The sequence below is a fragment of the Falco naumanni genome, chromosome 3 (genome assembly GCF_017639655.2).
Source record: "Falco naumanni isolate bFalNau1 chromosome 3, bFalNau1.pat, whole genome shotgun sequence".
Lineage (NCBI taxonomy): Eukaryota > Metazoa > Chordata > Aves > Falconiformes > Falconidae > Falco > Falco naumanni.
The window spans coordinates 63,331,633-63,359,220 of NC_054056.1; the positions used below are offsets into that span (position 1 = coordinate 63,331,633).

General features: G+C 38.8%; 1 protein-coding gene across 6 annotated transcripts in view; it reads left to right on the forward strand.

Moving 5' to 3' along the window:
- Nucleotides 1–27,588, forward strand: part of MYOM1 (myomesin 1) — a 79,043-nt gene that overhangs the window by 14,667 nt on the left and 36,788 nt on the right. For 3 of the 6 annotated variants that reach the window (XM_040587012.1, XM_040587016.1, XM_040587013.1), the window contains exons 3-17: nt 1,472–1,609; nt 5,792–6,002; nt 7,704–7,861; nt 8,626–8,628; nt 11,772–11,864; nt 12,804–12,892; nt 13,020–13,082; nt 14,647–14,811; nt 15,413–15,574; nt 18,989–19,130; nt 21,263–21,462; nt 22,973–23,029; nt 23,401–23,525; nt 25,068–25,251; nt 26,247–26,421. In XM_040587012.1, the coding sequence (XP_040442946.1) occupies nt 1,472–1,609; nt 5,792–6,002; nt 7,704–7,861; nt 8,626–8,628; nt 11,772–11,864; nt 12,804–12,892; nt 13,020–13,082; nt 14,647–14,811; nt 15,413–15,574; nt 18,989–19,130; nt 21,263–21,462; nt 22,973–23,029; nt 23,401–23,525; nt 25,068–25,251; nt 26,247–26,421 (1,965 nt within the window). The remainder of the gene's footprint in view (nt 1–1,471; nt 1,610–5,791; nt 6,003–7,703; nt 7,862–8,625; nt 8,629–11,771; nt 11,865–12,803; nt 12,893–13,019; nt 13,083–14,646; nt 14,812–15,412; nt 15,575–18,988; nt 19,131–21,262; nt 21,463–22,972; nt 23,030–23,400; nt 23,526–25,067; nt 25,252–26,246; nt 26,422–27,588) is intronic. The other 3 variants (XM_040587018.1, XM_040587014.1, XM_040587017.1) reach the window with 1 other exon arrangement.

A 27,588-nucleotide genomic window follows, 5' to 3' on the forward strand; every position in this document is an offset into this window, starting at 1 on the left:
AATACAGCAGAGTCTGATGAGATGGGGACTGAGCAGAAAGGAAGGGAAACAGTGATGGTGCTGGGAGTGGCAGGGCAAAGAGATAAGGGCTGGAAAGCAGATGTGGGAGGGGATGTGAAGTTCAGGAAAGGAACTAGAAGAAGAAGGAGAAGAGATAACAGCAAGAAAGCCATTAAAAGAGCTAGGCAATGGGAGACTGATTTAATAGGCACTACTTAGGGAGAAAACTCAGCCTGAGCAAAGGGACAGGCACAAAGAAACAAAGGAAGGAAAGATAGAAGAATGACACTGGACCCATGTGTTCTCACACACAGAGTCCCACATGGATAGATTATTAACACGTATTTTGGAAAGTAAGCACTGTTGCTGGTATGACGTGTTGGTGGCACTTCTGGAGCTTGGTACTTTTACAAGGCTGTAGCCTAAGAAAACCATCAGCTCAAGTATGTATCTGTAATCTTACATCATGCATGTGTAACATCCTCAGGGATCCAGTGCTAGCATGAGTTTCAATTGTATGTGTGCAGCACGCTGCATAGAGACACCGGCGTAAGCTACCCAGAGTATGGGAATCAGGTTAGCCATTGTGGTGGTACGTGTCCGGTCTGTGCACGTAAGTGGTAAACTTATGCTGTGTAGACAAATCTCCAGACTAGATCAAGATATTGCATAGTTCTGGGAGTTAAAGATGTGTTGCATTGGGAAAAGGCAGAGGCATTTGGAGCTTTGTTAACACAATTTGTAACCACGTTAAAAATGAACCCCAAATGACTGCCTCAAATATGCTTCACACTCTTCAGAATCCCTCCCAGGCGGGTGAGGAGGGGAAGCCTTCTCTTTGGTTTGCTCTTCTTTCTTTCCACTCATTCTCCATTTGTCTGTGCTGTGTTAAATGGTGGTACTTGACTCAGCTCTCTGCTTCCAATGGATTGGGGTGGTATGGGAGAGCAGTGGGAATGGCAACTGAGCAATGGCTACTGAGCGATATGCTGCCCCACAATTTCTGTAGAGAGACTTAAATGCATTATTACTTTGAATACATTTACACACCAACATTTTGGTGGGGGACCAGGCAATTTCAGGACAGTAAATTCTGGAAAAGTAGAGGTTATGAGTTCGGGTACAATCTTCAGAATTACACAGCGGTCTCAGTGACTTCAGGGTCTACTGAGTATCCAAACTCTCCAAGTCCCAGCCCAAGAAGCTATTAAATGTGCATTGCTATCATGTATATTGTTTATCCTCTTTATTTAGATTTGATATCAAGGGGCATCAGTGTTATATTTGTAATAATGAGTTTGTCAAAAGTGTATTTAGTTATGCGTCTAGTAATTCTGAAGTGATGGCTATTTAAAGTTATATTTTCTTATTATTAAACAAGACAGCAAAAATTTTTAGTACTTTAATCTTATTTTGGAGTGTTTCTTAACAGCTTTTTCCCCTGAACTTAACAGTATTATTTTTATTTCAGGCTGAAAGATTCTAATTTAATGATTGAAAATCAATCCTATAAGATGAGTCCCAAAGCAAAGCGAGCAAAACAGAATTTTGTATCTGAGGACAAAGAGAATGAAGCCATGGACTACTCAGTGCCCATATTCACAGGGCGGTATGTCAATTTTCCTTTTGTTTGGTATCTTATTTCTGACATTTTCTTAACAAATTATAAAATAACAAATCCATTACTCTTTTTTTACACTCATGGATCTCAAGGTGATTGTTTGCACTTCACATGAGTGATAAAGAGACAAAATCAGCTCATTTTGGCAGAAAATCAGACATTGATCATCGAAAGCCAGGACAAAGGAACCTAGGTGCCAGGATTTGTTTTGAACATATCGCCAGGGCCACTTTCTATGAAATTAAGACATAATTATAACTCTGCTTATTGGGAACCAGACTAGCATGTTGTCCATATTATTTAGCTTGTTCTTTTGAAGACTTGTTCTGTAATTCAATGTCTCTTACCAAGCATTAATCATAGAAACAATGAAGCAATGTGCTAATACTTTGTCCTGGCACAGGGAAAACCTGGAATGAAACCAAATACTTCCTCAAATCCATTGTAATGATTCATACTGATCTCACGTGTTGGTGGCATTTATTGCATAGTTACTACTGATGTAATACACCGTACTGCAGCAGTGCCCTCAGTAAAGCTGAATGTGAACTTTATGTGGAAGCCAGAACCAACACGAGCACGGAGGCTGCCCTGCCCTTTTTGGGGAATGGCATGCTGATTTTATTAGGAGTCTCTGGCAGTTCAAGCATAGTCACTTGTTCAGATTAATACATACTGGGGTGTGGTGTGGAAAACTGGTTCCTGATTGGAGGCCAAGAGGAAAATTTCTTGCCCACCTGCAGCTGAACAGAAACTTTCCTTCAACTTGACTTTCTTCTGCAGCACAGCATTGTTCATGGGACACTTCCAAGCTGTTCCTGGGAGCCAGTGTTTTTCTGTCTACTGCTTAATCAGCACCCAATGTCACTTATGCTTTGCATCTAAGCTTGTGCTTTCATGTGAAACTGAGTTCCACTTTGTCAGGGGGAGATGGTATTGCTTTAACCTTTTGAGGGTTTGTGGTGCTTTTGTGATGAGACCAGCAGTTTTTGTTTTTATTAATTTCCTCTCACTATCCCAGAGTAATTTTTTTTTACACCTCTTGTACATTTCTGTGTTGCATTACTGCTCTTTGATCCAACCAACATTCAGAAGCACACACTGTTGCCTTTTTAAAACATTGCTTTGGAGTTTCAGCTATATCTTCTGTGACAGAAATACATAAATATGTCTCACACAAAACTTGCAGTACATATTTTCAAGGCTTCTCATTACCTTTGTGTCTCACCTGCTGTTTCTGCTCACATAGCAGTAGATTTACAGCTCACTATCATCTGTCTCCCATGCCCTCAAGTACAAATATTCTCCCTTTTTATTGTGTCTTGAGTCTACAAAAGTAAAATTTATAGTGCTGGTCAATAGCTGAAAATCATGACTGATGGCTAGTACTCCTGGATGATGTTCTTAGCTTTTTTACAGGCCCCTGTGATGTTACAACATCATGTTAACATCTTAACAAATAATATTTTTTATTTTTCTTTTCTTTTGAAATGCATACAGTAATATCTAACTTAGTGTGGTGGTGTGTAACTTCATTTATTTGTGTCTCTGCAATACTTTGGGATTGTACATCAAAAGATACTGTTGGATTCTTACATCATTGTTACTATTCTTCTTAGTGTTGTTGGTATGAATCTTACTTTTTGCACGTGGCAGCTGAGGAAGTTGTGTGTGGTTTTGTACCACTGAAATGAGCCAAATAGTTTTGTTTTTGTTTTTGTTTTTAATTAGTTAAAAAATATAAAAAAGGCATGTGATCATTGTTAGGGTGCCCAACTCAACATGTCATGAAATGGTTGGGGTATCTGTTTTAGGCGTTTTTTCTGTTGGCATCATGTTCATGACCACATGCCAAAACTGCAGAAGCTGCATGCCACATTCCTGTCAGATATTTATTTTTGTTTGTAAGATAACAGCTGAAGCCCATTGAACCATGTGCATGTTATGTGTCATTCCCAAATTCCCCTCTGAAATTGATGTGTTGTTTCCCATGGGCAGATAACTTTTACAAGGAATAGTATTTATAAAGGTCATCTCTCTGTGGGTTCATCAGAGCTGTTGTCTGTTCTGCTGGACGACCTTCAGTGCCGTGTCACCATTTCCATTATTTGGTTCTATTTTGGAGCTCTCAGCTTCTGCTGTAAAAACCTCCCTTGCTCAGATTATTGACATCACAACTGTTCTTCTTAAACACCTAGCGTAATCCTTGCAAGATAAAATTAAGGACAACCAGCTGGTATTGTAGATAATTAAACACCCAGTGCTTGATTTAATGCCATAGGTGCTAAGATACTGCATGTGGCTTGTGGAACTATTTGCAGCCACCAATAACCCTATGCCAAAGGAGTGCAGATGGCAGATACCCTTTAAATAGTATTTTGTGTGTGCCATTTGGGGTTTGATCCTGTTGTTTCTGTTTGAAAAGTGTTTTCTGCTGAAACCCCTGAGACTTGACTACAGAATCAATTCTTAAATGGTACTGTGTGCTATTTTTGATGCATTAATTTCAGGGAACACGTTTCTCTTTGATCTGGGCACATTATAACAGGAAGAAGTTATTAGCAAATCTAATTATTTAATACTGTTGATCAAAAGCATCTGGAGACCACTACTGCAGATGACTAGGCTGAGTCCTATATTAGTCTGAAGATATTCATTAGCTCCCAGAAGATGCTTTATGCCTTGAAGAGCAGGTCCATACAATGAAGTTGCTGAGATCTTAACTACTGTAATTAGGGAGGAAATAATGTCAGCTTGCCTTTGAAGGAAAGTGGCACTGATTCATTTAAATGGCATGTAGCTCCATTCATATTCATTAAAGTGGGTTTTCAAAATTGTCTTTAGAAACCTCTGCCATATATCTGCAGTTTCAGATGGTGTTTGTGGGGGGGGCTGCTGTGCCTAACTGAAGGGAATCCATCATCCCACTGGCACTTTTAAGAGTCATCCTGTTAAAGTAGCCTGAAACACAGAAAGTTCAAGGCAGAGTTTGAGGGCATGAGGGAGGTCAAAGTTCTATGCTGTTAAGTAATTTTTTTTAGTCTTTTCAGCAATTTTTATGTGTAGTTAAGTTCACAGCACATTCCACTGCTTGGCTGTCTTGCATCTCATCGAACTGACTTCATAGCCCAAAGATAAGGTTTTGGACAGTTAATTATGGGCTTGAATCCAGATTTTCTTGTGTGTTGAGGTGTGCTGTCAAATGCATAATATTAGCAAACTTAAAGAAAACAGAAAAAAATAATTCTTCCTAGTCTTTTTGCTTTGTAGCAGTACTAAGTGTTTTATGCTGTAATAGTGAGGTTATACTTGAGTGCCTTCTGGAATGAAACAGAGGCTACTTTCTCCGTAGTGCTTGCAAGATGGCACTTAATAACTTAAACAGAACCTCTTTTCAGTGTGCCATCTAACGTCACCCTAAAGTAACTAAATACAGCAGAAGGATATTAATGGTTCTCCTTAAGCCAAAGAACTCTCATTGTGTATGCACTACTGTAGCAGCTATAATGTCCTGGCAGTTGCAAAACAGTATGGCTGCAATGACACTTCCACATGTGCGTATGGAAACAGCATTGCCCCATTAAGAGTAACCGTTCTTTGCATCTCTCCTCTGTAGAAAGACTGAGAACGGTGCTTCAAGAAAATCATTAATCATCTTGGTAACATTTGGAAGAACAGTCACCCTACAAACAGTACAGGATTGCATTTTCTATGAATAAAGAGAACTTTTTGTGATATACAGTAACATGTTTTTCTGTATGAATCACAAGCGAGGACATTTTTATACAGCTACAATTAGCTCCTACCACTTTGGTAGTGTTATTATAAATGCTTGCAGCCCTAGGTCAATAACTGAAGATCTGTGGATACGCCTTACTCTAATCTTTATAGCGATGCACATATAAAACCACAGCAGGATAATGGTTAAACTGAGAACATGTATGGCATAGTTACACAGAGAGGCACTGACAACAGCCATGACTTCGGACGGTGAAATACTTAGTCATACCGCAGTACCCTTCCATGTTTCAGCTTTGAATAGATATGAGACTGTAATAGCAGAAATATGAAAGTGTTGGCCACTGCAGTTGGCTAATTTGATAGAAAGTATAAATGGAATATGTTTTCAGCATTTTCCAATGGGATTCTGCTTTTTAAAAATTCTTTCAGAGAAGTAAGTATCAGTGGGATCACAGACACAGAAGAAGAAAGAATTAAAGAAAGTGCTGCATATGTTGCCAAGAGGAACCTTTTTGCCACAGGTGAAGGAGTTAGTGTCAGCAAGGTGGCCAAGTCAACTTCTGAAGAGGAACATCATGAAAAAAAATCAAGGAAAGTAGCGATCCGGGAGTCTGCTGAACGTGTGGCCCTGAAGAAAACGGTAAAAAATTAGAAATGAACACCTAGACTATAAACAGCATGGATCTTTTTCATTTGGTGTATGTAAAGTGCCTAGCACAATAGGGCCCTGATTTACACCATGTGGGCAACCGCAATACTGGTAGTAAAAAACCAAAGGATTTTCAGTGGAAACCTTTTCAATGACTTAAAGTCTTGTTATCTTGGTGTCAGGCAGATAAGAAAAGAGGCACTGTGCCTGAGGTATGCTGGAATGCTTCTGTTGTGCTGGGAGAAAGTGAGGGAGAGCAGGGCTGGGGAACACTCTTTGGTCATGCCCACACCTAATTAAATGGCACAGCATCCTTCGCCTGGACAATGAGGCAGTGGCTGGGCAGAGCAGAAAGCTGCCAATACATGTATCTTGCAAATAAGAACGTGATGGGGCAATTTCTAGGTTTTTATGGCCTGGGAACAAGCTCATGAAGAATATTTACTCCAGAGTTTTAATCACAGGGTGTAAACTAGGGATTGCCAAAGACATCTGGAACTGAATGTCTAACTGTAGGTAGCTTTGATATTATTCTGCAAATTCTTAAAAACCAGTACTCAGAGCAAAGGTACAAATATGTTATGACCAGAATGGCAGAATATATCAAGTGAAAATATGTTTAATTTAGCAAATATATTAATGTTTTGAGCAGAAGAACTGGTGATATGCTTATAAAATAGCCTCATGACATGAGGTTGGAAAGGGCATATACATTTTTAAACGTAAGGTAAAAATTCAAAATCATCTCAGAAATTGAGAAACAGTGAATGTAAAATTTGATAACAGCAATGGAGCTTACTACACACAGAAGGAAAAGAACAAGTAAATGAGGAATACCTGACTAGGTAGAAGTACCTGAGGTGACAGGTCAGAAATCTGATGTCAGTCATTGATGTATAAAAACAAATGCCATTCTAGAGTGTTTTAACAAAAATATTGTCACTAAAACATGGGGAGGAATTATTTAATTGTGTGGAGACTGTTGGACCTCTGATAATGAGTATTTACTGTTTTATGAACATTGAGGACAAGTAAAACCTGTCCAGAACTGAGAAACAATTGTAAGGACAATTGGCATTGCGCAGTTTATGGAAGACTGAGAGGATTATGAAAGCTGTCTTCTTTCAATAACCTTAATACAGGGACCTGTAATTCTCCATATATGTGAAAGTTAGGGCAGAAAATAAATCATATAGTCTGAAGAAAGCAAGATTTATAGTATATTAGGATTTTTTTTTTTTGCAGCTTTGTGGATAGCCATGCAATTGAAACAGTTACTCCTGGAGGATGAAAGATACCATCAGTAGGAAAGGTTTGAGAGCAGGTCTGTCAGAGATGATCTAGGCATACATGATCTTGCATTAGAGAAAAAGCACAGAAGACATTTGAGTTTCAGACATATTTCACCCTTCACTCTGTATTAAAAAAAAATGTGGAAAATTATTCTACTTAGAATAATTTTAAGGGAAAAACCCTAGTAAAATCAACTCTAGCTATTTTGGAAGGAGAGCTTCTTGAAGATGAAAACTTTGTTTTCTGTGTCTAGGTGAGATAAATAGATGAAGTATGTCTGTCTGGATTTTTAAATAAAAAAAGCATAATTTTTTACTGGCCTTCAAAAGAAAGCTTTTTGCATATTAATAATTTGCACTTATAGCTGCTGGAGTTTATAATGAAATGTTTCTTTTCCAGCTAGAAGATACTCAGGCATTCCACAAAAAGTTGAATCAAGATAAACTTTTACATGCTCCTGAGTTTATTATTGAGCCTCGTTCCCACACTGTCTGGGAAAAGCAAAATGTCAAATTTCGTTGTTCCGTAGCTGGCTGGCCAGCACCCCGTGTTACATGGTAAGTTTGTATCTCAAGCACTGAAAGTCACCATATAACCAATATCTGAAGTCACCTTAGTGAATATGGTATTTTTTCCAGAAAGATGCAAAGATGCAAGTTCGATAAAAAAAAAACAGGTACAGAGGACTGTCAAACACCTTTCAAGTAACCTCATACAAAAAGAAAGCAAAATATTAAAAAGAAGAATAATACTTTGTGTAACAACAATAGGAATGCATAGAATATTTTTTTTCATAGAGACATCCAGTACATTCCATCTGCTGATGAAGGAAAAATAGCAGTTTAATTTATCACCAGTACTATCCTTAAAATAATATTTTCCAAATAGTTCTATTTAGTCTACAAATGCCATTAATGTTCTGAAGCATTAAAGCATGCTTTGGTTAAAAACTAGCTGCTTGGCTGTTGAGCCAAGTACTGAATCTCCATGAAACTGGAATTTCACGACACAGGGTGTTCATAGCAGACATAATTATTTGAAGTCAAAGACTCGGATCCAGGACCATTCAAATATTATGAAAGCTTTGGAGTCTAGTGGAAACTTTCCATTCATTTGAATGGGTTTTGAACCAAACCTTTACTGTAAGAAACCCAAAAGATACTCTTAGTCATAGCTGAAGGTCTAATTTGACTCTTGGGTTAAAGCTTACCCTGACTGGAATTGCATTTAACTTAATTAACAGTGACTTGTGAAGCTTTACTGTCTCACCACCTATTGCGCTGATCTTTCTTATGTTTCATGCTACACGGATACCATCAAGTTGGTAAGATAATATGTAACAACTTTTTTCCAAACATAAAATGAGATTTGATGCTCCTTATTTAATTTAAAAGATTATTCTAGAATGTGTATATAAAATGTGTGTATGTGTTTATAAAATGTTTAAAAAAACCCTAAGCCTGCATTCAGCAGTAAACATTGATTAGGCGTAAGTCCTATGGGGAGTCTATTTGTGGAGAAAACAGAAAACGTTTACTATATCACGATGTAAAGCAATACTAATTTTTTGCAATTTACTGCTTGAATTGCTTAATGGACTCTATGTTTATTTAGGTCTTAAAAACCTTAATCTCAGAGCTTCATAAAAAGTGCTGCTAAGAGGCACATTAATAGGCCAGAGCTGATACCCACGAGTTCACTTGGTCTCTCTTCTCAGACTTATGACAACCAGTAGCCAGGCTCTTCATGGACACATGTAAAGGCTGCAAGTGCCCTGCTTTGACATTGCTCCTAGACAAGATTCCAGACAAACCCTTTGAGTCTGGTCTCAGCTGGACATAAGGAATGGTCAGCTACACTCACGGCTGTAATCCAGCTCTGTAACCCGAATCCTAGCCAAGAATGCAAGAGCTGAGGCTTTTTCACTTCGGTTGAGATGCACGTTATCCCAGAAACCTGACATGGTTAAAGCAAATCTTCAGCTGTCTGCTGTTGCTCTCACTGTGAACCTGCCTTTCATCTATGTGCTAAATGTGGGTGGTGGAAATTAATATATCATTTTACTGTACATCTGAATTCCAAAGGGATTTCAGTTCAGCACAGGCTACTAATGAAAAAAACCCAAGAGTTCACAGCCATTTCAGCAGGTGCCTTTACTCTGAGGCACACAACAATGCTGATGTCAGCTTTCATTCAGCGTTTCTAACGAAATGTCAGTCGTGTATTCCAAACAGTCATTCTTTGCATAAGCAACGAAGACTTTTTCACGTACCTGAAAAGTTATAAAACTTAATGAACTTTCTCTAAAGAAAACATTACTGTCTCATGCAGCTGTTCTGACTCCCTTGGAAAAAGCATATGGAAAACCCAGGACACTTGAAACCAGTAGCAGAAGCATAAACTATCAGTGCATAATGACAGTGGGAGGTTGCAGTCCAACATTAGCTAATGACTTGGCTGTTCTGGAACTCGCATTTCCAGAAATAACAAGTGGTCCTTCTAACACACACGAGCCATATGCTTTCCATAGATGAATATAAGTACATGAAAATTAAATCAATTATTTTTTACTAACCTGATAATGAAAATAAACCAAGTGAAAGTCATATCACTGCTGGCATGACTCAGTCAAAGCTTGTTTCTGCATGGCATCACATGCTACCAAATGCCTTCATTGCCAACAGGATCTGAGGGTTGCCCAGCCCTTTGGAGAAAATGTAAAGAGATCATGGAGTCAAGTGCTGTTTCACAGGATTTCATATTCCCTGGAAAATATTAGGAACTGATAGCACTATCCTATTTTTCTAAACTATTTGATGCACTACATGGAATATAAAGATGCCCAGATGTTCCCAGTCAGATCAGTCTGGGAGGCACCATTGCACAGATGAGGTGAAGAGTGGTGGTGAATGGATTACTCTTATTGGACTCATGCATTATTCTTTGTTGTAAGTCAGGATAACGCAGTAGGAGATCTGTAATGAGGTCAAGCATCTCTGCAAGTGTTTGAAGTCTTGGCCTGCATTGAGTCCCTTTTCATAAATACCTTGCTAAGAAGAAGATCAGGATGAAAAGCATAAGGGATTATGATCCTCCCTTACTCTGGCACTTGGAAAAATCCCAGTGTATTACTATGCAAAAATATTTGTAGCCAGGGAAATATTATTTATTCCACAACACTGAAAGTGCTGAAAGGCAATTTGCAGATTTATCATGGATATGGTTTCATCTCGACATATATTAAACTAATAATATTCTTGGTAAAAATAAAATCTCTTATTACTGACCTGTTGGGTGAAGTGGGACAAGCCACTGACACCAGACCAGTTCCCTTTCCTGACTGCAAATCATGAGAGATTTAAAATTTAAAATCTGTAATGAAGAAGCAAAGCTCTTTGGCTGGATATCTGTTACGACTTAGGAAGGGAAAGGTTTATTTAAGCTACATCAAAGTAAGAGATGAAGATACTTCTATCTATCAATCATAATTTTTATTTCCACTTCCCTTATATAAGTAACTTACGGAGCACAGGGAAAGCTATGTTAAAGGATGACACTATCTTAGGAAACGTTGTTTCTTTATAGACCTCAAATCAATCCCAAATGTACTGAATACAGTTCAGTGTGTAATTTTATTAGACTCCTGTCGACAGTTTATTACTAGTGCTTACTTAAGATGGGATTCACTTGAACATTTACTTGGTTATACATGTGTTGTCCAGAATTAATGACTTTCTATGCAACGGTTGATGAGGAAGAATTTAGCGTGAACCACTGAATTCTCCCTCTGTGAATCTCAACCTGTTTACAGCAATTCTGAAATTAGCAGTACCAGCTCACTACAGATCAGTATTTGTTCATTCCTTCAAATTACTTGCTGGGGATTTTGAACAGTAAGCTTTTCCTACCTGAAGATGTAACTGTACCAGAAAACACTCATAGTGTATACCTGTAAAGGCAGAGAAGTTTTTAGTAGTACAGCTTTTGCCTGATCCCTCGCTGCAATGACTTTACCAGCAAGACAATTTTTCTTTACCAGTCTAATCCCATCAAATTAGCTATGCAAATAATAATAAAAAAGTTAACTTCCTACCTGACATTATTGTGAATATGCAGGTTTTGAAAGTAGATCAAATATGTGGACAAAAAAAATTGCGTACGATATCTAGTAGGTAAGGATGCTACAGAATTTTCAGTTTGCAATTCACAGATGTTACTCATGAGGTGTTATTAATGTGACTCCTCCATTCCTTTACAAGTAGTAACATTAAGTTCATAGTAATAGAAACTGATTCTCATCCCATTCAAGACTATTTTCTCTTTATAATTCGAAAATAAAATTCACAGTTTATCTGGGAGAAATATGCAGAAACTGATGTTCTATTTCAAACATCAAGCACTTGACCTTTTGAAGTATAAAATTATACACTTCCATTTGTGACACACGGTTTCTTTGCTTTTCCATAGGTACAAAAACAATGTACCCATTGATGTACAGACTCACCCTGGCAAGTATATCATTGAAAGTCGGTATGGGCTGCACTCACTGGAGATTAGCACGTAAGCAAATAATAGATACTAGAACAAATCCTTTAAGCTGAAATGTTGGTATAGATTGAGACCTGAAAGATGTGAACATATTTCTTGGGGATGTAAGACGGACCAAGTTTGTACTGCTGAAATGAATGCTGTCTACTAAATGTTGAAGCAGTTCTGGTTTTCCTCAGTAGATGGTATGCAGTTTACCTAAGTGAGCAATTTATCTGGATTGTTATTCTATTTATGGCTGAGTCAAAAACATGTGGGACATTTGTGATTATTTTTTTCCATTTGTCTGCTTCATGAGTGTAGTTTAACATGAGAAAAATCTGATCCAGGATAAAAATATGAGTTAACTTTCTCAAATACAGCAAAGTTCCTGATTCTTACTGAAATGAGGAACAGAACTGAGATGTCCTCACTTAGACACAAAAAAGATCTCTAACAGTAGTCATCCTCCAAATAGGAATTCTTTGCAGTCACTTTGATTTAAAAAACACTGAAAACATGAGACCCAATCAGTTAATTTGACAATCAGTAACAATCTAGATTTGATATAGATTTTGACTAGTTTCAGATACTAGTGGGTGCCTTTTGAAAATATTTTATGGTATCTACCATTTCTACAGGTTCCACATTAGGCATCTCTCCATAGGAGGCAGTAAATAAGAGAACACTTAGAGATAACTTAGATAAATATCATCAGACAATTTGTTCCTACTTATGCTGTATTCTTAATTTCAAATCTGTAGGTGATATTTGAAAAGAGACATTTATTTCAAATATTGGATTTTTAACATTGATAAAAACTTAACTAGTTAGTCCAGTGTGTCTTTCTTCTAAGCTTTTACTTCTTTATAGATTTTGCCTAGATTTCTTAGTGTTTTTTTAATCTAAAACAGGAGAGGCCATGACAAGGAGTAAAATGGGTGCTCTGCTTAATATTTTCTTTCATTTTAGATGTGATTTTGACGACACTGCTCAGTATCGGGCCTCTGCTATGAATGTTAAAGGAGAAATTTCGGCTTATGCTTCTCTTGTGGTAAAGAGTAGGTTTGCAAAATATTTCCTTTGGGTTTTTTTTTGTTAAGATGCACATTACCAATTTTGGTTTTGTGGCTCAGAGAGCCTTTACCTCTTGGTGATAGTGACTGAAGTTGTTCTTTTTCTGCCTAGGATACAAAGGAGAAATTGATCCAAGTCTTCTGTATGCTGGAACAGTTTCCATGCCTCTGGGCTGTAAGTTGCACCATATGTTTGTTTGACCCATCCATTTACAGTTGCACATTATGAGAAATGACTAAGCAGACTATTTTTTAACATTATTTAAAAAGGAAGCAGGTCTGATTTACAAAGGTACTGAGCTCTACAGTTTCAGATTATGTTAGCCTCACCTATAGGGGAAAAAGACACTGCCTTCTAGGACTATGGCTGTTTGATTATATAAGAAACAATTTTTTAATATTGCACTTTATTGTGGAATAAAATCTGCCAAAAGAAGAGACACTTCATCTTTTGCAATATGTAAAACATGGCCTAGAAAAAAATCTAGGGGGTGCATGCACCTAAGTAGAATAGTTGACTTAATTGTTCTTGTCTGCAGCTATGTGACTCCATGCATTGCGTAAATGTGTAGAAAAGATCAAAGAGCCAGAATCCAATTTGAATATTTTGGATATATCAAGGTAAAAATGGTAGCTTGTTTTACATAAGAAACTCACACTTTGAAGTGATTTACAGTATTGCATAGATACTTCCATGATGTTAAGACAATCCACCCATGTATGTCATGCAGGTGAAGTGCCCTAGGGGCCCTGTGGTTGGAAGGCTTGACAGATGAGACTTGTGGACATTTCTTTTATTGTAGGAGCACAAATAAAATCAGAGATATGTTGCAAAGGCATACTAGCTGGTATTTATATACCAAAGCTCTGAAACAATAGAAACAAAATTATGTACCACATTACAAAATGCAAGGCCACACATTTCCAATGTAATTTGGGATTTATGACTTGGTTATGGGAAAGGAAGATGACAATCTGCATATATTTATTTATTACAGGAAGACTGAGAGCCACCAGTGTAAGGCAGTTGTGGAAAAGGAAAATGTGACCCTAGGTTTTACCAGCTGAGCTGTTTTCAAAAGAAACATGGAAGCTCCCGCGCCATGTACATTCAGTACAAGTGTAAGGCACTTCGGCTATTCTGTCTGGAGTACTGCACAACTTGGGCCTCACAGCACCAGAAAAGATAAATACGGGAGCAAGTACAGAAACAGGCTACCTGAATGCCTGAGGGAATGGGGAGCTAATTTTATATTAAGAGCCCTCCCAAAGGCTTGTTTAGTTTATGAAAATGAAGGCTGAGGGGACACATGACTGCCCTCAGATGGAGCAGGAATTAAATTAGGGAAAGAGAAGAACCATATAAGCTAAAGATCAGCTGGGCCTGAACAAATCATTAATCATAAATAGAAGTCTTTTAAAGTTATAAAACAAACCTTATGATAAAATGCTGGATCTGAAATTTTGAAATTCTGCAGGAGCCTTTCCCTGAGAAAATGAACTATCTGCAAGAACTAGAGTTGTATGAATAAATAGTTGATTCTCTGTGATAGTAAAGGCTTGGATTATTTAACACTGCAATTACCTCTGAAGATGATGATTTTATATACATTGTTTCTATTTATACCTTAAACTTTGCCTGAGATTGTACTCATAATTATTGGGTACTTTTGCTTCCTACTCTTGTCACAAAAGGAAAGAAAAAGTAACCAACCAGATGTTTTTTTTCCCTTACACAGTTGGCGTTACCCCTCATGGCTATGCTTCCAGGTTTGAAATCAGCTTTGTCGACAAGTTTGATGTAGCCTTTGGGAGAGAAGGCGAGACAATGAGTCTGGGCTGCACAGTTGTCATCAGTCCTGATATCAAGCGCTTCAAACCAGAAATCGAATGGTACAGAAATGGTGAGAAAGTTTGACAAGAAGAAATAAAAACTGCTCTTATGTAAATTTTTACTTATTTCAGCACATGTGAACTTTATGATTTGATCGTCACTTTCTCAGATTTTCAAAGAATAACATTTTCTCTTTTTCAATTAAAAGTTTTTCAAAATCCAGCATTTTGAAGTGGAACCACAGTTAGAAAACTGATGAAGCACTGTGAAAATGTCTTCTAGGGATTTTTTCTTCCTTAATATTTTTCTTCCTTAAAATATTTAAATTAGAAGCATTTTGATCAGCTCCAACATCTATGTGGCCCATCTACATAGCCCACGTAGTTTTTACTATTTATTTATATGACAAGACATTTCTCAAGTAGTTGCACAAATGTGTTGTGCAACAGCTGACTAAAAAGCTGTTGCTTTCTGAAGTTACGCATTGAAAACTAAGACAAAATTGGCATGAGGACATTTATGATTTATAATTTATGATTGTGTTCAAAGACAGAAAATTGCATAGTAAGAATGGTCTCTTGTGTATTTCTATTCCAATATAGTCTTCATATTTGGACTCTGTTCCTTAGTATATCCAGCTAGTTCTCATAATGAAATTCTCTAATTTCTAGGTGTTCTTATTACACCATCCAAATGGGTCCAGATGCACTGGAGTGGGGAGCGAGCTTCATTAACACTGACTCATGCAAACAAGGAAGATGAAGGTCTTTACACTCTACGAGTGGTGATGGGAGACTACTATGAAGAGTACAGTGCTTATGTCTTCGTTCGAGGTAGGATACTGGTAGGATGCCAAAATGAGGAAAACATGCTGGCAAAATAAGCTTTAGACATTTGAGGTGCTTTTTTTTTTTTTCCCCAGTAAAAAGAGGATAATGATTTTCTATTCATATATTCTAGAAATATAGCTTCCAGTTGTTAACTCTGGAAAAACTGAATGTATATCTCATGCATTGGTGTCACGTGCTAGAAGACTTCCAGACACCATTGGCATTCTGAGGAGGAAGTCTAGGGTGTTGATGTAACAAAACTCTTTCTCAATTTCAGCCTGAAAAGAGTACTGGACATAAGTCATAAAGAGGAAAAATCTACATAATAACTTCAAAATTTATTTTTGTAACCCTCTCACTGCCAGCCAAAAGTACACTGTTTTGATTAAGATTTTGTGCACCATTTGAGGGGTCTGTAATGCACAATGCAGGAAAAGATACAGTGGAAGGGAAACACAAAGATCTGCACCTGGGGAAGAATATGCTCATGCACCAGTATAGGCTCGGGGCTCACTGGCTGAAAAGCCACTTTTCGGAAAAGATACTGGGGGTCCTGGTGGATGCCAAGGTGAACACATGCCATTGTCACAAAGAAGGACAGTGTCATCCTGGGCTGCATTAGGAAAAGCATTGCCAGCAAGTTGAGGAGGTTGTCCTTTCCCTCCACTCAGCACTGGTGAGACTCATCTGGAACTGGATTGAGTTCTGGGCTTCCTAGTACAAGGGAGACGTTGACTTACTGGAGTGGCGTCCAGTGAAGGGCTGTGAAGGTGATTAAAGGCTTGGAGCACCTCTCATATGCAGAAAGGCTGAGAGAACTGGGGCTGTTCAGCCTGGAGAAGAGAGGGCTAGGGGGAGTTTATCTATATGTATAAATACCTGACGGAAGGGAGTAAGGACAACAGCGCCAGGCTCTTGTCAGTGGTGCCCAGAGTCAGGACAAGAGGCTATCGACACAAATTAAAATACAGGAAAGCTCATTTTAACATAAGAAAACACTTTTTTTAATACAAGGGTGACTGAATACTGGAATAGGTTACCCAGACAGGCTGTGGAGTCTCCATCCTTGGAGATATCCAAAACCTGATTTAACATAGTCCTGGGCAACCAGGTCTAGCTGAGCCAGCTTTGATCTTAGGGTTGGACTACACAATCTCTGGAGTTGCCTGCCAATCTCAACCATTCTGTGATTCTCTATAGTAAAGCAGCAGAGTGTACAATTAAAATGCAATTTCTCCAGGTGTTGTTTGCTTGTACCACAAAAAAACTTCCTTGAATTTCTATTAGAGAAATATCTCTTTAAAAGGAGCCATGGCTATCAGGTTGTGTGCTGATTCTATATCTGTCCCAGCTGCTAAAAGCAGCTGAAGTGTGTAATGCTAACTCAAAATGCTCTGGGAATTCTTGGCTCTAAGACCATGCCCAGAATGGTACTATGTTGCCAAGTCCAGCAGAGCTGTGTGAGATAACAGCCTGCTCAGAAAATATGACTGGAGCAGATGTTTTCATCACCTGAGGAAAGACTCTACTGAAATGAGCAGCTGTGACAAGAAATAGGACTTGCCTTTCTTGCTTTGTTTAAAATTGTGCTGCCATATAAATAAATAATCACCCTCATTCCTGTTACATCTTCCAGCAGCTCAGGTATGACCTGATTGCAAACCCACAATCCCTTTCACCAGAGTATCTTATTAGCCAATCAGTGTGTTTGCCAAATTCTAATTAGAGCAATTATATTATACATTCCTACTTAAAACGTCCCCACAGTCTCAGGTTAGCTACTATATTCCTCACTGCTCCTCCTAAACTGTAGACAGATCTGCTGTAAATGGCTAGCTATGGTATTTAGGCACAAGCCATTGTCTTTCTGTGTTACACACAGAAATTCCTGTGTATCGATGGAAGTGAGCGCTGCACTGATCAAGTACATGTTGTTAAGTCTCTAGATGGACTTAGAGAGGGTGCGTGACCCTTCTGCCATGGTTACAGCTGAGCATTTGTCAGCAAGCCCATCAGGGGTGAAATCCTAGCCTCCTGGAGGCTGATCAGCAATGCTGGTTGTCCCAGCTATTTCCCAGTCTGTCTTGGAAAGAAACTGTGGTGTCTCATGTTCCATCAAGTGGTAAATATGGGCAACTAAAACTTTTCATATGGAGAGCACTAAATACATGTTGTTATTGCTCTTAATGTTCCTATTATTTTGTTATCTGGATTGCTTATATCCTCTATGTTATTGTTTTTAAAAATACATCAGGTTAGCTGTAATTAGAGCACGTAAGCTCCGTATGATGCTACTCTGCCTGTAAGAGAAGAAACAGTGTAAAATGTGGGTTTCTTTTTTCTGAAGACTGCTGTTTTACTTAAGGCATTTTTTTTCTGAAAGCCAAAAGCATGAAAAATAGGGATTACTGTATATTGCAGTACAAAATCCTGTAATGCCTTGAAACACCGATACTGTTTAAGAAGTCTAGGGTTTAGATAGAATGTATGAAAAAGGTTTTTTAGCAAAGTATTTTTTTCTTCAGATCTATACATCTTTCTCGTCTAAGTCAGGTCTTCTTTTAAACTCACAGCAGGGCTTGAAAAATGCTACACGTAAGTGTACAAATTGGTGCTATTCTTCAGAGAAACCACCTCTTTTCTTTGAAAATCTTTCATACATTCTTCCAGTAAAGGTTATTTTTCTCGACATGAAAATTACCCTATCTCACCAATCAGACTCTGTGTAAACAGTAAAATTCCGCAGTGCCCAGCACTGTGCTCTGTTTTTTTAAAGTTTTCAATAAGATATGTCCAGAAGCTGAAGCCAGGACCCTTTGACATCAGCAGTCCCAGGTTTGTGATAAACACTTGAAAGGAACAATATGCTCATTCTTACGGAGGTTATATTCCACAGTGATAGTGTATGTGTAATATAATTAAAATTCAAAAGGTTTTGATACCTTTGCAGTTCTTAGCTAAGCGAAAACAAACAATGAAGGGCCATGTGTGGAGGTAAGAGCTTTCAGTGTTGTATATGCAGTGGATGAATACTTTTGATTGAGCCATTACCTGGCAGTAAGACAATATATCAGCCTCTTCTCCTAAGTAGAATAGCAGGTAAATATACAGTCTGTGGAGTTTTTCATTCAGCTACGTCTCTGGCAGTGACCCAACCAGAATGCATGTTACTAATTTTGTTTAAAATGCCTAGGTGAACTACATGTACAGTATGCTATAACATACTAAGCATTTGTAAATGTGCCAAAGAGAAACCCAAAACCTAGAAAAAACACTGGCAATATAAAAACAAATACTTTTTGAAGCCAGTAATGGAACTTCTTTTTTTGGCTCATTAGGTGCAGAGTTTGGTCCTAAAGATTAATAATTGAGAAAGAACTATGGTTCACATTTGGAAACATGTCTCCATCCTCACAGATGCTGACGCTGAAATCCCAGGAGCCCCTGGCGCACCACTAGATGTGCAGTGCTTAGATGCCAACAAAGATTATGTCATTGTCTCCTGGAAGCAGCCTGCTGTTGATGGAGGAAACCCCATCCTTGGATATTTCATTGACAGGTCAGTGAGCACGCCAGACTGGAGAATTTATATTGCTGCTCATTCTAACTCAAAAATCTAAAAGCACATTGAAAAGCATGAGATAAAATGGTCATTTTGTTATTTTAATTCTTGTTGCTGGCCAGAAGGAAATCACTTTTTTTGGTTTAGATTGGCTGGGCCTGATACAACTTTCATGGAAATAATTACGTCCTGCTTCATTTAACTACATAGAAAGGATTCTGTGAGACACTGCATAGCTCAGCCCTTGCTGCTTCCTGTGGGGCTTGAGAGGCCTTGGGGCTTTGCAGCGGTTGGTAGCTTACAGAATCGGCTCCATCAGGCAGCTGTGGCTCCTTCTGTGTCAGCGCTCTCCTGCACCTTTCCAAATAGTTACTACGTAGCACAAAGCAAAATATTATCCCAAAGGGACTTACATTTCTTTTATGCACTGTTGTTTTTCAAACTCTTAGATTGACAAGCTGCATGCAGGTCACGCGTAGGTGTTTTTCTCTGTAACAATAAGAGTTTGAAATAATTTTTAAAAATATGAAACATCAATGTGTCACACAGTGGCAGGATTCCAGAAGCTTGGGGTTTAAGAAATTCAGTCAGTATTTTGAGACTTGCAATGATCTTCGGAGCTGCTAATATCTATTTGAATGTCAGTAACAGAATACATCATTAGTAGTATGGTGTTCCTGTGGGTTTATTCAGATGCATGTTAAAAAAACCCACAAACATTTTATATATATATATATGCCACTGTATTATGCCGTTGTATATATATAAATTATATATGTGAAAAAGAAGTCATTGCTTTGTGAAATAAATCTAACGTTCAATTCAAATATAATTAAAATAATACAAAAATGGTTTTCTAACTTCTCAGTGTCAGTTGCCACTGTAACTATGCTGCGCTAGACCTAAGCTATGGTTCTCACATTCATTGGAAAAGCCTAAACAAAAGACAGGACTAGACTCTGAAAAATAATATCTCATTTTAAAACTAGGCTATTGAGGGATGTCAGCACTAAGACTAACCACAAGATGAATGGCACTTTGCTTTTTCCTTTGTGTTCACCTTCTTTATTCTAAATTTGCTCCTAAATTCAAAGCTGTGTTGCTGCTCTCCAGTATTTGATCCCACTGAAGGTATTTAGGCACCCAAATATTCAGCCAGGTTAGCCCCTAACCTGGAGTAAGGACCCTAGAGTAAGTGGGTAACCCAAGCCAGCAGGAGGGGTCTGTGCTAATGCTAGGGGCAAAGCGTGGGCATCCTCTGCCCCAGGCAGAAACCAGAGCCACAAAACCACCCTGAGCAAGATGGTAACAATTCCCAGAAAACAGATGCTCACAGATGCCAAGAAATCTGGGTAGGCACTGCAACATTCAGTTTGGCAGGTATCTCATTAACAATAAAAAGTCTTTCCCAAGCTGCTAGTTCATGTTCCTGTTGACCATGTTGCGGATACAGGGAAGCCATCCCCACAGGCTCCTCCTGGCTGCCTGAGCTGAAGTCACTGCAGTCCCTTCCTGCTGCTTGTTATCTCTTCTGCCAGAAAACAGCCTCCTGTCAGGTGTGAGGTTTTGCAGCAGCAGGACCAGCATCACTTTGCAAGGTCTTGTCATTGCAGTGGCTGCAGCCACCAAACCGCAGGCTCCCTTGGCAGCCCCAGCAGCCTTTGAAGCAGGGTCCAGCTGCGTGACTGACTTTAACCCCATTCACAGCCATCTGTGTGCTGGGCTGGTCACAGAACTCACAACGGAGGTCTCCATGCCCCATGAAGCCCATCATTTTGTAGGATGTAGTGAAGCACGGCATGAAACATGAACTGGTCACCTTCTGGCAAATGTAAAAGATCCATGTAATTCATGTCACTCCAAGAACGCTAAAGCTGACACTCCTTAAGCATACTTCAGAGAGTTTAAACAGTGAATTGAGTTCTGCTCATGCGCCTTCCTCAGTTCAGGAAAGAAGGGGTGCAGCTGTGAGGGATTTAGGGCATGCCCAGATGGTACTTCATCCCTGACCCCTGGGTGCAGCTGCTTTGCTGTCACCAGTATACAACGCTGCAGAGGAAACTGGTATGAACCAGCCAAGTCTGCATTTTCCCCTTCCCAGCACTGCTCTTGTTCTTTCTATTTTTCAGGTGTGAGGTTGGCACGGCCCACTGGACCCAGTGCAATGAGACTCCTGTGAAATTTGCTCGTTTCCCTGTCACTGGTCTGATTGAAGGCCGTTCCTACATTTTCCGAGTCCGAGCTGTGAACAAAGCTGGCATCAGCCTGCCATCCCGGGTGTCAGAGCCCGTGGCTGCTCTGGATCCTGCTGACAGAGCCAGGCTTAGAAGTAAGATGTGCTTTTTGCAGGTTACCTGCGAGGTTTAAGTAATTAAAAAAAAAAAAAAAAAAAAAAAAGATCTACTCATAAACCTTTGAAACACCACTAGAGGGAGCAATGCAAAAACAAAACATTCTTTGGAAACAGCTTTGCAAGAAATCATCTCCGTGCTCTTTGCACAAAGTGCTCTGTCGGCTGAAGTGGCTTTGGCTGGCTGTGGTGCTGTGCTCCGAACTTGCAGGAAGGGGCGAAAAAGGCACAGGAGAGCTAATTGCCTAAAGAGACTTGCTTTTGTTCAGGCAACAAAATAGCTGAATGGATCCTATGAATAGTCTGTCTCTGAGTCGCAGACAAGGGTGGCTCATTCTGGGCTCATGTGATGATCGAAGTCTTCCAGTAACATCAGTACAATACCAGGGTAGCCCAACAGATCCCAAGTTCCCTGCTTTCTCACATTTTGCCAGTCAAGGATATTTCTCCTGCGTCACAGACATTTTGCTTCCAAATACATCTCTCTACCCATATGCCAAAATCATATGCCTAAAATCCGATTATTTCTACTAATTTTGGAAGTCCTGTTATTTAAAATGGTGCAGTGTGAAGGGGTATTGCATGCAAGCTACAGGGCTCCCACAGTCCCAGCTTGTATGTCTACAAAGCTGCAAGCTACAGGCTGCAGTCAGATGATCATAGTTCCCATTCAAAAGAAAAACAAAAGGCCAGAGGAAGAAGGTTTGGCACTGCTGGGAAGCACTGTGCTCAGATAGACATGTGAAACCTGAAGTCTGGAGGAGACTCCTTGGTGGGAAGGGTGGAAACTGATCTCCTCCTCTCATCCTTCATGATCCAACAGATCAGCCAATATAAGGTCAAGCATGTGGAGGTGGAGAACAGAATTTGCAAAAATTATCTCTGAAAGTGCATTGACCTGGTTGATAGCTGAATGCATAACTGCAGTAATATGCTGACGTAGCGGTGCTGAGAGAGCCACCAAATCATATCAAGTGGGTATGTTGAGTCAGGCTGAGCCATTTCTGTTTGTGACTGTGACCCATGATTTGAAAGCTGGTAATGTGAGGGAAAGTGGTTAAAAAGAGACAAAGAGCAGCCTGCAGGAATTTGGCTGTTCGTTTAATGAGTGAGCTGTTAAACTAAGTGAATAAGGTATGGAAAAGACAGTTGAAGTTCACTCTTTGAAAACTATGAGCTGAGTGAGCCAAATACCTCTGCTTGTCACCTAGGTGACCTCAGTGATGTTTCAGGAAGGAATAGCTGTTTCAGTGGATTAAATTGTCTAGCTCTATTGATCACTGAGCTGCCTTTAATATTCAAGCTGGTAAACGTACAACTAGTTTGGGTAACTAGCTTACTACGTGAGTAACAGTCACAGTAGTAACCAAAAATAGAGCTGATGTGAATCTTGCAAATGTTAATTTTGAACCACAGGAGTCAGTTTTCTCATTATTTCAAAAGTTTTTGAAGTCTCCCATTCCCTTGATACTTCTGACATTTGTTTCAGGTCACCCTTCTGCTCCATGGACTGGACAGATTATTGTCACTGAGGAAGAACCTGCAGGTAAACACAGTCCTTTTGCCTACAAAAGCCTAATGTGAAGCTGGCTGAATAATTAGAACTCCCAGTGAGTTAGTAGACTTTGGCACACACCCAAAGTCCGTTGTTCTGAGAGTCACTTGACCTTGAATAACTCACAACTTGGTTGTCAAGGTGAGGTTTCATTATTCAAGACCTAACAAATAAACATGCTTAGAATTAAAAGAAGGATGTTTAAAACCAATGTTTAGAAGGCTTTTAACTTTATGTTTAAAAAAAATATCAGATGCCATGGTACATTAATACTCCTATATTTTAATTAATGGCACTAATTCTGATAAAAATATGAAGGAATTAAATCCCAGTTCCCTTTCCTATTCTCCACCGTTCTTCAGAGGGTGTTGTTCCTGGTCCACCTACAGACCTCCAAGTTACTGAAGCCACCAAGAACTATGTTGTGCTTAGCTGGAAACCTCCAGGACAGCGGGGCCATGAGGGTATCATGTACTTTGTGGAAAAGGTAAAATTGGACAAAATCAGAACCATGTTGTGGCAATCTTTTACATTTCTTTTACCGTCTCTTCTGGACTTTTACTTAACTTTCATTTCCACCTAAGACTTTCAAACTAGGGCCAGGACTAGAACTCCGTCAAGATAACTGTTACTGTAGGTTAAGATAAACCAGGAAGAAAAGAAAGATGGGAAATAGAAAAGTAGATGCAGAACATGTCACACACTGTAATATCCTTTTATGAATTGTGTCATTGACCTACCCTGGAGTAGACAAGCTGTCAGACTCCCTCCATAATGAGAAAGCACAGAGCAAAGTCACATGTTTATGTATATATATCACACACACATATATATGATATATAAAAATATGTATTTTTATATATATATATATATGTAAAATAAAATCTGTATAAATGAAGCTTGTCTGGTGGGACAGATTGTTAACATTTTGGATGGAGGCATTCTGCAAGAGTTTGTTGGCATCAGTGCTTTCTCCTCCAGCTGTCTTTTCATGTTTATCCTTTACATTAACTTTCCATTTGCTTCACAAGCTCAACAAAGATGTCAAAATTTCTTTTCTAGAACAGCATAAGTCTGAATTTCGGTGTCCTGCTTTTCTGAGATGTTCTTGCTTGGCTGCTAGCCTAGAAAATTCTTCATTCCATCACCTTTTTTACTTGTATCTCATGGCTCACAAACTTTTTTATCAATTCTTTTCCCTATCAATCTAGAGGTGTCATCAAGGGAGACATAAATATCTTCCCATTATGTGTTTTTCATCTCTCTTACAAAATCTGGTCTAAAAGATGAGTTTCACTTAGCAACAGACTTAGAGAGGATGAATATATGAATTTTGAGTTTCCATATAAGAAAGCTTTGTAATAACGTATTGCATGCTGAGTACTGAGCACTAATGTCACATAGATAATGTTCTCCTGAGAATCTGAAATCCCTCAGAAACCAGAATGATTAATTGAGATTATCCTTAATGTAAATCACAGGCAAAAATTAATCACTAATATTAATGGTATAAATGGTCCAAGTATGTAGAACTTCTAGCCACAGAAATAAAAATAATTCACAAATTAATTGCACATGTTGATTTTTTCTGGAGAATGAAGGGCAGATCCTGATTAATTCTGGAAGCCACCACAAAAAAATTGAGTAACACGAACATCTAGAAGCAATGTGGCAATGTTAGAATTTTGTTCTTTCAATGATGTTGAATGTCTGCAGAACTTATTTTGAAAGTGGTTCAGAACTGGGTGCAGTTCATAACAACATCACGTCCTTGTGGTGGAGAGGAGTTTAGCTTTGATATATTAAACCCAGTAAGATTTTATGTATGTTTTCTGGGGTAGGTAAACATTTGGCAGATTCATAAGCTTTGAAATGCATTCATTCTGCGGAAAGGCCCAAAAAGGGAACGTGACTCCCTGTTCTCCATTGCAGACATGCATTTGGTGGTCTGGGTAGAAAGTCCTGTTGGGTTAGACACTCAGCTTTTAGATGTTTTTGTTCCAAACATGGTTTCTGGGTTTGACCACAGTGCATTGCTGGCACAGAGGACTGGCAAAGGGTGAACACTGAGATCCCTGTGAAGTCTCCTCGCTTTGCAGTTTTTGATTTGGCTGAAGGCAAATCCTACTGCTTCCGAGTGCGCTGTTGCAATTCAGCTGGAATCGGTGAACCTTCAGAAGCAACTGAAGCCACTGTAGTGGACGACAAACTTGGTAAGTGTGTGGTCGTACGTATTCAATTACCTCCACGGTATCTTTTCATTTTATGATGTAATGGTTTTGGCCGAAGACAGATAGCTGCCCAGTAAACAATTCACGTATAAACAGTAGCCAGTGACTTATTCCCTTTAGCTAATATAATTTTAGTTTGGTTGTTGAACCTTTAACGTATACTCAAATGACAGATGCAAACAAGCTGCAAGTAATGATGCCAAGAACTGCGAAGGCTGCAAATAGTGAAAGAAAATGAATACTCAAGGAAGTAGAAAAATGTTTTGTTTTACTTACAGTCTTTATTGAAAATAAGCCCAGACATCAGCAGAGTTTAACCTTTCTTGTTCGCCAAGTTAAACAAAAGTGAGAAATTTAATACTTATGTGAATGCAGAGTCTATTTCCACCGCAAGAGAAGCCAAGATGTTCACCACAGTAAAGCATCAGTAGCTACACCTACATTAGCAATTTGTTTCCAAAGAGCAGTGCAGATTTCAATCCAGTTCCCTGATTGTCTCTGTTTACTTCATACTGTTTGAATTCTCAGAGCAGTCTGATGCACATGAACTACATTCTTTTAGAAGAGTAAACCCGCTCTTCTGAAAAACACTTTAGATGCCTTTTACACTTAGCAGGGGCATTGGTTTCTGACTTATTCTGCGGGCACAAAATCTTCAGTGTGCACCTAAACTTTTTCCCTTTTAGAAAGCTCCAAATCACATCTCTAGTGCAGATGTTCAGCACAAGGGAATAAACTAGATGTAGTTTGAAGGAAATGCCCTGAATCATAGGCAATGGAGAAATGAGGCAGCTCACCACCGAAGGCTTGAACCTACTGACCTTATCCTGTTGTGCCAGATTACTTAGTTTAAATCAGAGGAGTTTTTTGAGGGTTAAATCTGTATTGGTTGTACTAATATAATCAAGAATAGAATGTCATCCTTATGTAAATTTTGACTGGCTGGTCACTGATTTATTTCTGTTTCTCTCCCACAGATATTCCCAAAGCTCCGGGCCGTATTATGCCAACTAGGAATACAGATACCTCTGTTGTTGTCACTTGGACAGAGCCCCCAGACGCCAAGGAGCTGGTTGGGTACTACATTGAGTCAAGTGTAGTTGGATCTGGCCGTTGGGAACCATGCAACAACAACCCAGTGAAAGGCACAAGGTAACAGATTTTTAAGCATGGAAATTATGGTCATCAGTTTTTGATTTACTGGAGAGATGTGCTTTCCAGCCATTAGTAGTAGTAGCAGAGTTAATCACTGTGTGGTAGCCAGCAGGCTGGAATCACTCTTGCAGATGAAGTTCATAAGAAATTACAAACACATATTTCAAACTGTGAGTCTTCTCCAAAAAGAATTTATAATCAACCTTATAATAGAAATAATTAGTCAAGGGGGAAGGAAACATGTACATTGCTAGTGAAGAAAAGAGAAGCAGCTCGCTAGTTCTAGCTGTTTTACAGCCTATCAGTTTGATGAAAAACAGTACAGTGAGGAATGACTGAAGTTACAAATGCGGAAGACTGCATAATGTTTGGAAGCAAAGTCCTTTGTTTTGGAAGACTGCTGTTAACATTTCTGGACTGTGTATCTAGAATGTCAGGAGGACATGTGGACTGTATCACACTAACAATATTGCTTTCTAACTGCTCTTGCAATTATCAAGATACTAATGAACACTCTTAAATATTGGGTGTAAACTCACATTGCTTACTGACATGAAGCTCAGTCTGCAGTCAGAAGAAATAATCAAGATTTAAAACTGCAAGCTAAATCAGGTTTGGTTTTATTTGGATGAGGATGTAATATTCAGAGTCTAAAGGAGTAACTGCAAAAATTGATCACAAGTGGATTAATGTCAATCCAGAAGCAGTCCCTGTTTGTTATGACTGATTATGCTTATTTGTAATTGCTATCCATGACAACATTTATCGCAATAAGTAACACTCTGCTAAATACCCTTGGACCAATTTTATTGTTTAGAAGGGCACTGTAAATGCTTAGTGTATCAAAAGTACCTAAACCCCCACTTGCTTGAACACAAGCACAACAATTTCCTTTAAGTATTTTGTGCATTTATATTGCAACAGTTGTATGTGGTAATATTATATACTTCTATGATTTATATTGTGGTTGCATCAAGTGTTGGTGAAGTTTCATGTTGCTTTCTGATGTTAAAATATGAAATGTGATCTTTATTCATTGTAGAAATAAAAATATTGTTCTGAGTTTCTATATACTGTGATATTACTACACTGCTTAGGTTCCTATCACTGCATTTTTAGTCAGTGCAATATAATGTATGATGCAGTCAGGCACAGGCTGTCTGT